Here is a 12,832-nt window from a genome sequence, read left to right on the forward strand (position 1 = left end):
ACTGGTTACCATATGTTTAAGATAAAGTGATGTATATTTTAAAGGATGACTATGATCCCACAAACAGGTTATTCATATACATATACAAGCCTTGAGGAAGATTTTTTCTTAGATAATTATCCAATTGATTTCCTACGAATTCTGCACGTAAATGTTATCATTTGTACTCCTCTTACCTTGAAATATATAAATGTACTTGACTTAAAATGTACAAAACTTAAGTTCTTCATAGTACTTTCCATTCATTGACTTCGTAAATAAGATCTGAATATTTTCTTCACAAGACTCATCAATACGAATTTTATTTTTCGGACATTCGCTACACGGCTTTTCGAGAAAGTCAGCTTCTGCCCCATTCAAAATAGGATTTCTCCGCCCACCACCTAAATATACATTAAAATGGTGCCTGAGAACCCCGACTCCATTACAATGTGCTGTGTCTACCTGGGAGTAGAACGGGAAATCCTTGATATCCCGTCAGGCACAGTGCAAGAACTGGCATTCTGTTTTATTCCCACTAGTGCAGAGAGCTCACCTTTAACAGTGCGTGGAGAAGCTAGTGCACAGAAGCGGTGTACATAACTGCTAACATGCAACACTCGCTACAGCGAAAAAACGAAATCTCGCAGAGGCACAAAGCAAATTAATGGCACTACTGAAAAAGATAAGAATAATTACACGGTTTTCACTTACCGGATAACCGTTTAGAGGCTGGAAGTACAGGCATTTGTCTGTGATGCAAACATGCCCAGGATTGGATACCAAGGGGGTCACCATTTCTGCACTACATTCCATTTGCGACACTTCAGTAATACTGTCAAGCCTAAGAAAGACATATCAAACAATAACCAAAAACCCTAAAAAGAAACAAAAACATGGCAGAGTATGCAAGTAATTATATTTGTAATTAAAAAAAATACCACATACGAAGATACACTGTATGGGGAAGAATAAGTTACTCATATGTATACAGCTTGTCCCTAGAAATCCGTTAGCAGAGCGTGGAGGATGGTTGGGTCAGTAAGGAATCTGCCACCAAAAAATAGTTTCTACCAGATAAGGTGTTACAGAAGGTAAGTAACTTGCTCATATGAAAGCAACTTCTAGCTGCAGATTTCTTATCTTAGAATAGATACCCAAGCAATACCATCACGAAGGTGGGTCTGCAGACCAATTTCAGATGAGGAAGTCCTGCAGGACTAAACGGGCCAAAGACCCATCACGATGGACTTGACGGTCCAGACAGTAATGTTTGGTAAAGGTGTGCAGGGAGGCCCACATAGCCCAGTGGTCCCGATATCCAAGACTTAAACTCCATGTGCTAATGTAGTGGTCGCAGCCTTGACTGTGGTGGAAAGAGCGCGCAAGCACTCAGAGGGTTGCTTCTTAGCCAGTATGCAAGAGATTTTAATGCAGAGCACGATCCATCTGGAGATGGTCCTTTTCTGCACAGCATAACCTTTTCGTTTTTTTAGCTCCAGCATACCCCACGAAGAGTTAGTCGTCGACTCGGAACTCACATGTTTTCAAGGTAGAACAACAACAGTCATTTAGGGTTCAGACGATAGAGACGCTCCTCATCTTTGGAGGAGTGAGGCAGAGCACAGAAAGTAGGCAAGATGATGGACTGTCCTACATGAAAGGGGATGACCATCTTTGGGAGAAAGGAGGCTCACGTACAAAGCATAATTTTGTCACAATGGACAATGAAAGAGGGCGGCTTAGATGGTAAGGCCTGCAGCTCACTAACTCTTCCGAATGATGTTATAGCCATCAGGAAAGAGGTTTTGATAGTGAGCAACCGCAGGAAACAATTGTCAAGTGGCTCAAAGGGAGTGCTCATTGTAGGAAGCTGGCTCTGTATATATTATACCAAAATGAAGTATAGTGTGCACAGAGTCCAGGGGTTCCCCAAAGGATTAACAGAGGCTAAAGTTTATAATACTAATACTCTCTTTTGTGGTAGTGTGGTCGAGCAGTTAGGCTTAGCACAGGGCAGTGCAATGCAGTTGTTGTACAGACACAGTCAAGAAACGAAAAATACACTCAATGACAAACTCCAGGCCAATGGTTTTTATACAGCAAAATAGATTTTGTTACTTTATTACTTAAACCAGAAAAACCTTGCTTCAAGTAAGTACCGTTGTCAGTAGGTATCAAGCATATGTTTCAAATTTACTTTGTTTGGTTTTTGTAATTAAATATGTTTACAAGTAAGTAGCAATTTTTTATTTCAAAAGTTGACACTGCAATTTTCCATAGAGAAAACAGGTAAGTACACAACTTACGATTCCAGTCTTGGGGAATTAGGATGACAACAGGTCAAAGTTTAGGATGACCCCCCACAAGTGTACCACCAGCAACAACGGTCTGGCTGGGTGCAGGGGTCAAAGCTGGTGCCAGGTTTGTTATGGAATTCTATGAGGACCAAGGGATAGTAGGTAAGTACCCGTGGCTCCAGGACACAGGCCTGGGAGTATGGGTCAGTACCAGGGGAGGGGGAGGAAATCAGGGCACATGATCACACCAAAAACACACCCTCATCGGCTCAGGGGCGACCAGGTGCAGGGTGCAAACAAAGAGCTGGGCGCCAATGCTTTTCAATAGGGGGCCCCCGCGGGTCACAAAAGATGCTGCAGACTGTGTCCAGGGGGTCGGTTCCAGGAAACCAAAGGCTGGACCGGCAGGAGAGGCATCCGCTGGACGTTGCTGGACTGTTGGTCAGATTCCCCAAGGCCAGGGGGCTGCGGGTGCAGGGGTCTCCTTGGGCATCCGGTATCTTAGTCGGATCTGGTCGCAGTCAGGGAGACCCTCTGGATTGAGGCTGCAGGCATCTTTGTGTTGGCCAGGAGGGGGTCAAACCAGGATGGACTTGAGGTCGGAATAGCCCGGGGATCTCCTCTGGAACGGTGGTCCACCTGAACTAGGGGTGTGGGCATCAGGTGCAGAGTGGACAGGCTTCTCAGATCCGGGGCTGTACTCGAGTCCTTTTGGTGATTTCTTCTGGACAGGTCAGCTGTCCTCGGGACTTCTTGGTCCTCTGCCGAGCAGGCAGTCCTCTGGGGATTTGAAGAGGTCACTGGACCTGGAGGATGTGTCCCCTTCTTGGAGCAGGGGTCTTTGAAGCTCCGCACAGGCCGGTAGGGCTGGGGCCATGTCAGTTGTCATCTGAAGTCTTCACTGCTGAGGTCGGCTTGCCAGTCCTTCTTTCTTCTTGAGGTCACCAGGAATCTGGTAAGCAAGGTTCAGGGATGCCCCTAAATACTACATTTAGGGGTGTTACAGGGGTCAGAGGGCAGTAGCCAATAGCTACTGTCCCTGAGGGTGGCTATACCCTTTTTCTGTCCACTCACTTTTTTTGGGGGGGGGGGGTACACATACCTAACTCTATTGGTCACTATCCTCCCAAACAAGGTGAAGGATTCTGCAAGGAGACAGTCACTTCAGCTCTGGACACCTTAAGGGTGGTTCCTGAAGTGGACACTCCTCCTTGTTTTTCATAATTTTCCCACCGGACCTGCCGCTAAATGTGGGGCTTGGTCCAGGGAGTGGACATCTCTACTAGCTGGAGTGCCCTGGGCACTGTAACAGGAGGCCTGAGCCTTGGAGGCTCACCGCCAAGTGTTACAGTTCCTGCAGGGGGAGGTGTGAAGCACCTCCACCCAGAGCAGGATTTGTTCCTGACCCCAGCATTCTCACCCCAAAAGCTCTCACGCCATGGGGTCAGAAACTGTTTTGTTAGTGGCAGGCTGACACAGTATCGTCAGTCTTGCACTAAAGGATTGGATAAAAAACAGGGGGCATCTGTAAGATGCCCTCTGTGTGCATTGTACAATAAGTGCAACACTGGCATCAGTGTGGGTTTATTGTGCTGAGAAGTTTGATACCAAGCTTCCAAGCATTCGGTGAAGCTATCATGGAGCTGTGGAGTTCGTCATGACAAACCCCCAGCCCATGTACTTAATATGGCCACACTGAACTTACAATGTCTAAGAATAGACTTAGTCACTGTAGGTACATATTGCTCATGCAGCTATGTCCTCGCCTGTGGTATAGTGCACTCTGCCTTAGGGCTGTAAGGCCTGCTAGATGGGTGACTTACCAATGCCACAGACAATGGTTTGTGTGCATGGCACCCTGAAGGGTTGCCATGTCGACTTTACCTTTTTCTCCCCACCAGTACACATAATCTGCAATGGCAGTGTGAATGTGCTTGGTGAGGGGTCACAATACATGCTGCAGCCCTTAGGGACCCTCCCTGGTCACAGAGGCTTTGGTACCACTGGTACCTGTCATAAGGGAATTAGCTGTCTGCCAGAGGTGTGCCAATTTTGGGAGCAATGTTACAGTTTAGGAAAAGAACACTAGTGCTGGGGTCTGGTGAGCAGGATCCCAGGACACGCTCAGTCAAGTTAGTATCAATATCAAGCAAAAAGTGTGTGTGGAGGGGAGGGGTTGGGGGTGTTAACCATGACAAAAGGGGTACTTTCCTACATACATCAAGAATGTGAAAGCCAGATTGAAATCCCACTGAGGCATGATAAAAGGAGAAGGGAGAAAAGATGCACTAAAACGTTCAAGAATTTATGTAAAATAGATTTGAAGAAAGAGGATATCAGTCAATCTCAGGAACAAAGTGATAGCAGAAAGATAACCCTCAAGAATGCCCAGAGCAGAGCCTTGCTAGACAAGAGATAGAATAAAGGTTAGAACATGAGTGAGGGGGGCAAAAAGGGGAGTGCCTCGACAGCTGAATGGGACAACTACCTCAGACTTCCCGACTGACCCCGGGACCTTCCCCGCGACCGGGATCTCAAAGTTGCACAACGGGCTGCCATCAGCTCAAGGGACCTCTCCCTCGAGTCATTAGGGTTCATGGCGCGAAGTTGGACTACAACAACAAGATGCGGGTGCGTCTCCGACATCAGCCGGTGACAGGCGCCGCAGGGCCGGAAGCCGGTTCTTTTGGATGATATGCCACACCAGGAGGAAAACATCAAAAAAGCTCAACAAAATGTTGAAAAAGCACAGGCAAAAAGTGACTTCCTGGAGTTTTATGGGAAGCCTTTACCAGTTTGTGAAAACATCTGCTACATGGAGTAATCCCAATAAATAGGTGTTAAAAGGGCAATTTGTGACTTTCTCAGTTGCATTGGGGCGTCATTCTTCGCAACCCCTATTTTCTGTAGCTAATCTATCTAACCAAAGATTCATCACCTTTATGTTATCCCCAGGCATCTGACTGAATCCTGAGAATTATGCCAGCAATGCTCTTGTACATCGGTAGGGTTGCAGCATAAGGTACACAGTTACTCAATACCTCCCAGGAAGTGAAGGAACAAAAGTAAGCAAGGAGTGCCAACCCTGCACTCTAAAGTCAGTTTCCTATGCCTTTTGCCAAACGCACCTCAGAAACGGAGCACAGAACAAATTCTCAGAGACAGTGCGCAGATTTAATTCTTGGTATCTTTTCAATGGTAAAGAGGCCACTCAACAGAACCAAGAGTTGGTACAGCAGTGAGGAATATGTGGTTAAAGTATCCACCAGAAAGAACATTACTGAAAGTAGGTAACTTGCTCTTCTGATGGACATTTCTAATCGCTGATCCATCACCCTTAGAACAGATACTACTTCAGGACTTCCCAAAGTTGGAGGATCTGGAGAGCAGACTCAGACCAAAAAGCCCTGCAAAACCAAACAAAGTAACCTTTCGACCAGGCTGTCATAAACAGTGCTTTGTGAACGTGGGCACTAACCCCCATGTCACAGCCTGGCGGATGTCTAGGACAAGTATCTCTTATGTCAAAGCTGTTGTAACAGCCTTGTGGAATGGACCTGCAGGCTGTCAGAGGATTTCTTCTTGGCTAGGGCATTACAGTTATTGATGCCATAGACTATCCAACTTGAAAAGGTCTTTTTCTGCACCATCCTGCCTGTCTTTATACCAGATTTCCACAAAGGGTTGATAATCCAATCTGAGGCTGCTTTGTGCAGTCATTATAAAAGCCTTGTGCACTGTTAAGGTTAAGGTGAGGGAGTCTCTTCTTTCGTGGGGGAGGCTGGTAAAAAAACGCTGGCAGTGTGATCAATTCGGGAAGGTGGAAGGGAATTACAACCTTTGGTAGGAAGGTTGGGTAGGACCTCAGTACAAATTTGTCCAGAACAAAGGTTATAGGACAGTTGGACTGAAAGCGCCTGTAGTTCACTTATGCAGCATGGTGACGTTTTTGCAATTAGGAAGACTGTTTTTAGTTTTAAATCCATAATGAAACAGCTGTGCCTAAGCTCAAAGGTCATGCACATGAGAAACATCAAGAGCAAGTTCAGGTCCCATTGAGGCAGAGCAAATGATTTGGGGGTGAGAAACAAGCGAGCCAAATGTTTCATGAATTGCACCACAGCTAGTGACTTAAAGACAGATGGTCAGGTAAAAACAAAAAAGCCAAAAGAGCCAAACCTTTCAATGGGCCATGGCAAGGCCTTGCTGTGCTAACAAATGGACAAACAAACACACATCACAAAGTTTGGCTTGTATGGAGTCATTGTTTCCAACACCACACAAAGCGGTAAATTGTTTTCAGGGCCCGGAACAGATTGTCTTCATGGAAGGGTGTCTAGCCCTAAGTGAGACATTAACCACCTGGGTTGCAAGTGGCATGCATTTAGATGTCGCAGCTCATTCTCTATGCATGGAAGTTGTGTAAATTTGTATGCAAGACTCATCCCTATTCCTGACACTGTAAGCCCTCCTGAAGTGGAAGCTTGATCAGAGGACTAATATTCAGGTTGAAGAGCTCCAGAGGCACAGGACGTCCTCATAAAAAGATCAAGGACCTCACTCAAGCCTCCTTGTTGCAGTATTACCTACCAGTCAAGTTATCCCTGAAAACCTGGAGCCTCCTCCCTTTGGTGGATGGCTGGAATGATTTTAAGACTAGACGGATAGGCAAAGGCTCCAGAAGATACATGTGGAACTGACACTATGCCAGAGGGCCTCTGATCTCCATACCTCACTGATTGCAGAGCAACCCAGCAGTGATGCGTTTCTCAATGCAGTGAATTCAGGTCGGGAAGAGAGTGGCCTGCTGAAGATCAGGTTGTCATCTACCAGGGATCACATCTTGAATATCTTGGACTCACTGCGGTGGAGGAAAGGCTTTTAATGTTACTGTGCCAAAATCACCTCAAAGAATTGAATCCTCTGCATCAGGCTTAGGTGGGACTTCGGTAGATCCTAAACCCCAAAAATGTTAGGAGTTTAACTGTCACTCAGATGTTGTCTATGACAGACTTAGGCTTGCCTTCATCAATAAGTCATTACAGTATGAGAATAGACATAATCCTGACCTCTGACCAGAAACATTTATGTGAACACCAAAGGGTCATGGTAAGGTGAAAAGGGGAGCATGTAAATCGAAAGAATTAATGGCTTACCCTAAACTTAAAGAAATGCCTATGGGATTGAGAAAAGGTATACAAAAATATGAGTACACCTCTTGCCAAGTCCAAGGAAGCCATCCAGTGTAACAGAATCCACGTTAGAGTGAGGATTTTAAATTGTTTTTCCTCTGAAAAGCATTCACCTTGAAAGGTCCAAAATAGGCCAGAGGCCTTTTGCCCTTCTTTAGAATGAAGGGCATATTTCCCCTTTCTTTGAGTGCAGTACCCCCTTGATGGCACCATTGGATACCAGAAGGTTGGCCTCATGTTTCAGGATTTCAGGGTGCTCCTCTTAAAGTAGTTTCAGTGCAGGAGGATTGTGGGCTGGGGAGAAGAGAGAGGGTAGGGCATAGACGCATTGAACAATCAGTACAACATACCTAGCTAATGTGATGGATCTCCAGTTGGGGAGCAAAGAATGTATTTTGCCTCCTACAAGCCAGGCATGAACCTGGGAGGGCAAATTAAAGCTCCATTGTAACTGCTGCAACAGGGGATTAAGAATCTGAGGACTGCTGCCCCTGCTGAATTGAATAGTCCCCATTAGATCCTCAATTGCAACGCCTAAGGGACTGGGTGCCCTGTTACAACCAAGTTTGGGGATGGGGGCACTATTTATAAACCAACCCCTTAGAATAGTCTCTGAATTCTGTATTGTGTAAGTAGAGAAAATAATAGGTGGTGTTATCTAAAGAGCCTACAGCCACCGAAGGACACACCCATTAGGGACACATGTACATATCCAGAACACCTGGTTGACCTAATGGTCATGTGTTTTGACCATGGCACTGGTGTCAGTAGCTTTGCGGCCGCATTATGTAGTTTCAAACCCAGCTCAGAGCACATTTTTTGGCTGCATCTTGACCATCCTGTACCGTTTGATCCAAATTGGTCCCAAGGTCCTCTGGGATGGCCGGTAAAATGTGGCTTCCATATCCCATAGTGAGTTTGTACCTACCCAAGAAGCAAAATGCATTGATAGACTACATTAGCCGAAGAAAACATACTTTATCTGAAAGCATTAAGGGCCTGATTTAGAGTTGGGCAGAAGGGTTACTCCGTTACAAATGTGATGGATATCCCTTTCATCGTATTATGATTCCCATAAGATATAATAGCAGCAACCCCATAAGGCAAACTGTAAATCAGGCCTTACGTTTATTTAGTTCCTTATCCAGAGGTCTGGTCAGAAATTAACTGAATTGACCTTACTTATTGAAGCTCGAGCAATCAGACTCTCCGATGCAGAATGTTTGGTCAGATGTCTTGGCCACCAGAAGTTATTCTATACCACCAAGCCATCAGTCGACTGAGACAGGCATGAGCATGGCTTGGTTCACATAGCTAGAAGGGCATCAGTAAAGTTTCCATTAAATGGCACTAATGTTTTAGATGAAGCTGGCCTTGGTTGAAAAACCTGTCCAGTTTTTGTCTTAATAGTGGGCAACTGCAATTCTAGTGCTTCAGCTGAACTCCAAACCACCATATCAAAAAGGGCCACTTTCTCTGCTGGTGATCCAAGTGGAGATTAATCTCGGTTTCAGATGTTTACCTAGCTGATGGGCATTCCGTAAGTCATGATACAATGCATCATAAGTATAATGAGAAGGCAGCAATCTGTCCCCTTTCTCATCATCGTCAGTGCCCTGGGAAACAGTGGCATCTTGCACGGAGGCCGAATGAGAGACAAAAAGAACACAAATCCTTTAGTGACAATGACAGTGAGGCAGAGGTCTGGAATTGGAATCTGGTTGCATAACCACTGGTTACTTTTGTAATCTCACAGAGCCCTGAAGTGAGCCAAAGTCAGTTCAAGGGGGAGAGCGAGGTCAGGATTGGACCTTCAACAAGCGCTGTCAGAGTCAGTTTTGAAGGAACCAGCGAGTACCTTGGTGCAACAGTAGAAGTCTGTATTAGAGTGGGTACCACAACATTACCAAATCCTGAATGGGCAGACGTCATTAGTGTGGATTTGCTAGCAAGAGTCCCACGTAAGACCCTCAGAGCTTCGTGGGGCTCTAAGGCTCACCAGAGGGAGCTGCAACCACACCAACAATCTGCAGCATAGTTTTTGAAGACTGCTATTTACAATGTGGTCAACAGCAGCTCAGAAAAAGCAGTACACCTCAGAACCAATAACAGGATCTGTTTGAGACCAATAGTTACCTGGGGAGTACGATCTTTAGCATTAGGTCCTCGCACCTTCGCACTAGACTTCAAGTGATGCAATGGGGTCGAGCCCTCTTGGCCTTCTTATCAGTATGCCTTGAATTTGATTTCCATAATGAGAAGACTGCAAGCTTGAAGTGGACTTTTTGCAGGTGCAGCCATGAGACTGGGTTCATGATTGCATAGACAACCTGGAACGAGAGTGATGTGTTGACTGTAAACTATTAGGGTGCATGAGGAGCACCTGTAGTATGACTTAAGAGTCCAAGCACCATAGGCATACCTTTCGGCAGTCTCAGCATAGCTTGAATCAAAGAATTTTCATTTTGGCCATAATTTCTAAGGACCCCATGATAAGTTTTTTGAGCTGTCAGGAGTTTGACTAAGTTGGGAGTGGAGCTCTTGATCCACATTGAAGAAAGAGAGGAACCGACATCAGCACGCTGGAGTACCACTTTTAGGGCTCTATAGAGTCAAAGCAGAGCCATACAGCATCAGCTGCCAGCATGCGGCAGCGTTGCTCGAAGAATTCTACGGAACCAGTCTGGGATATTCTATAGGAGCGGAATCTGCACTTAGAAGTATCCATCATAAGCTGTCCTTTTAACTTCTAACATTAAGCAACATGATCTACAAGATGTTCTGAAGGATTCTGCTGCATAGTGAAGGTTATTAGGATTTCAACAGGCCATTGAGTCGTGGCTTACTGATTGTGAACTTGGTTCCTGCACCATCAATGCATCTGCACACCTAAATCTGAGTCGAGTTTGACAAGCACTGATGAGGCCGTATCAGGGTCTGATAGCAATTGGTATGCCTTAAAGCATGAACCCACAAGAAACAAGACAAATTTAAGCCTAAACCTGGAACTACAGAAGGTATGGCAGAGAGTGTATGCTGCAACCATTTAAAAAATCAAACCATAATGCATGTACTAAACAGAGATCCTTGCACTGGAGAGAAGAAACAGTCAGACAGCGCAACCAAAGCAATTTTCTACTGCTCCAATAGTATAACCTTTGAGGAGCAGTAGAAAGCTATCTAGATGGCATTGTCTGCTTCCCTCCTGATCTTCTGTTTCACCCCTAGAACTATGGAATAGGAAGAAATACATTAAAGACAGTAAGCCAAAAGGTTCCTGCACACAGCATTCTCAGTGACTGATTCTATGAAAATCCCACCAAGCTGAAGATCAGACACATGTTTTTATTAAATGCAAAAGATCCACTCCCAGAAACAACCAAACGTAGAAGATTTTCTGCTAAACGTCCACCAATACCTTTGCTCCACTAATTAGGAGAAACGCATCTGTGACAAAGATACGCACAATCAAACAAAGGGAGTTTACATGCTTCTCCTTACAAGAGACATGCATTATGATCCCACCACTGCAGCTTGGGAACCACATTGTGAGTCACTGTATTTGTTGTAAGTTAGTCATAAAAATTGCAGAAAACAATTTCATTGCAGGGGCCTCTTTCCAAAACCTCTTGAAGGTGGTCATCCTACCCAGTACCTTCACACACCTCTGCCAGAGTGCCAGTGGCCTGCAGAAAAGATCATTTATTGAATCTTTTGTCCTCTTCCTTCCAAAGTGATTCATATATTCTGACTCACAGCAGGCCACAAACTTTGACCAGCTGCCACGGATAAGTTACACCACTGCAGTAGCCTACCATCACATGTGTAAAATCTCCAAATACGGGATATGAGAACTTACAAAAAACTGCCTCTTGAGAAAGTGTATAGTGATTGTATTTTCCTAAGGATCTGGTTGGGGCCCACTGATATGGAGAAAAGTCTTCAAGGCAAAAGGAAATGCCTGAAACAACTGCAGAATAAAAGCCTTACATCGACATGATGTCCAGATAAGTGCCCCAGAACAACAAAGAGTTTTCTGTAAAATAGTAGTTGGCAACTGCGAAGGAATGAAGGGGCGATCCACTGTGAGGTTGGAAGAGCACATCCACCATTGCAGGTTTAGGAGGACAAAGTGGAATATCTGAACTCGAGTGTAGACACTCCCCTTACGCTGGAGCCAATGCCATTTTAGGCACTACTGAAGGATCCTCAGATGCAATGTGGTTTGCAGCACCAACAGGAAGCACAATGGCATCCGTTTGAGCAGGCATTTAAGTGAAACATTTGAATCATATCTTTAATATTTGTAGTTTCTTGAGAAGTCGGAAAAGCCTTCATACAGGTTACATCCAACACCGTACCTCTGAAGATCAACTTCTGTGCAGAAATGAGGTATGACTTCCGAGTACTTAAAGTAAGACCCTAGTCATGCCATTTGGGTCATGGTGTGCTGAAAATGTTCCAAGACTAGCACATGAGAGCTGCCTTCACCAGTCAGCTACTCAAGTATGAAAATACATGGATTCCAATCTCCTGTGTAAAGCTGTCATCACAGCAACATCTTAGTGAACACTCATGGAACAGTTATTAGCCCAAACTGCAGAATTATAAACTGAAAGTGCAGAGACACCACAGGGTTGGTAGGTAAAAACAGGCATACTGGAGATCCAGGGACAGAAATCAATCCATAACTACACATAGTAAACCATAGCCAATTCATAACTGCACAGGTGCTAGTTATATATTCAGGTGCATAGATTATAATATGCTATATATATTACCACTTTTGGAGGTGGGGATAGATCATGACTCACAAGAGGTGAAGCCTCGAGTGGGTTATGATACCCTTGCCGTCCATTCAATGATGGTAATAAACAGAACATTACAATAAGTGCATCTGCATATATGGTTCATGGCACGGCATTTTGTCCATGAGTATTTATTTTATAAAGATTATGCTACCTGCAGCTATCATTTTGCATCCTGCAGTGCTGTACGTTCACATGCTTTGCACAATTCTACCATCTAATTTTGGGCGTGTACATTGCAAGTTGTTGTTCTGTTAAGTAAAAGGTTTTCATTTTAGCGGTGAATCATGAACCCTCCCTAACAATGGGCCAGGACAGAGACTCCACCTTAGATTGTTCCGCCCCTTAAAGGGTTAGAGATTATTTGGAGTGAAGTAAAGCAAGACTGCTCAAATCTACTGGTGCCTTGCGAATATGATATTAATACGTGTGTTCTATGCAGTAAACATCTGAATTTCAGCCTGTACAGTGGGAGGATGCATTTGAATCTACAGCACTAGAGGTTGAAACAGATAGTTCCAAGTATTATTTTTTGTTTGCAGCATTATAGCTG

The 12,832-nt window shown here is 44.8% G+C and overlaps 1 protein-coding gene across 2 annotated transcripts in view; it reads right to left on the minus strand.

The window, feature by feature from the left end:
- Positions 1 to 12,832, minus strand: part of NSMAF (neutral sphingomyelinase activation associated factor) — a 665,048-nt gene that overhangs the window by 496,905 nt on the left and 155,311 nt on the right. For both annotated transcript variants that reach the window (XM_069220229.1, XM_069220228.1), the window contains exon 10: positions 694 to 823. In XM_069220229.1, coding sequence (XP_069076330.1) covers positions 694 to 823 — 130 coding nt within the window. The remainder of the gene's footprint in view (positions 1 to 693; positions 824 to 12,832) is intronic.

The sequence above is a fragment of the Pleurodeles waltl genome, chromosome 2_2, assembly GCF_031143425.1.
Source record: "Pleurodeles waltl isolate 20211129_DDA chromosome 2_2, aPleWal1.hap1.20221129, whole genome shotgun sequence".
NCBI classification, from domain to species: domain Eukaryota; kingdom Metazoa; phylum Chordata; class Amphibia; order Caudata; family Salamandridae; genus Pleurodeles; species Pleurodeles waltl.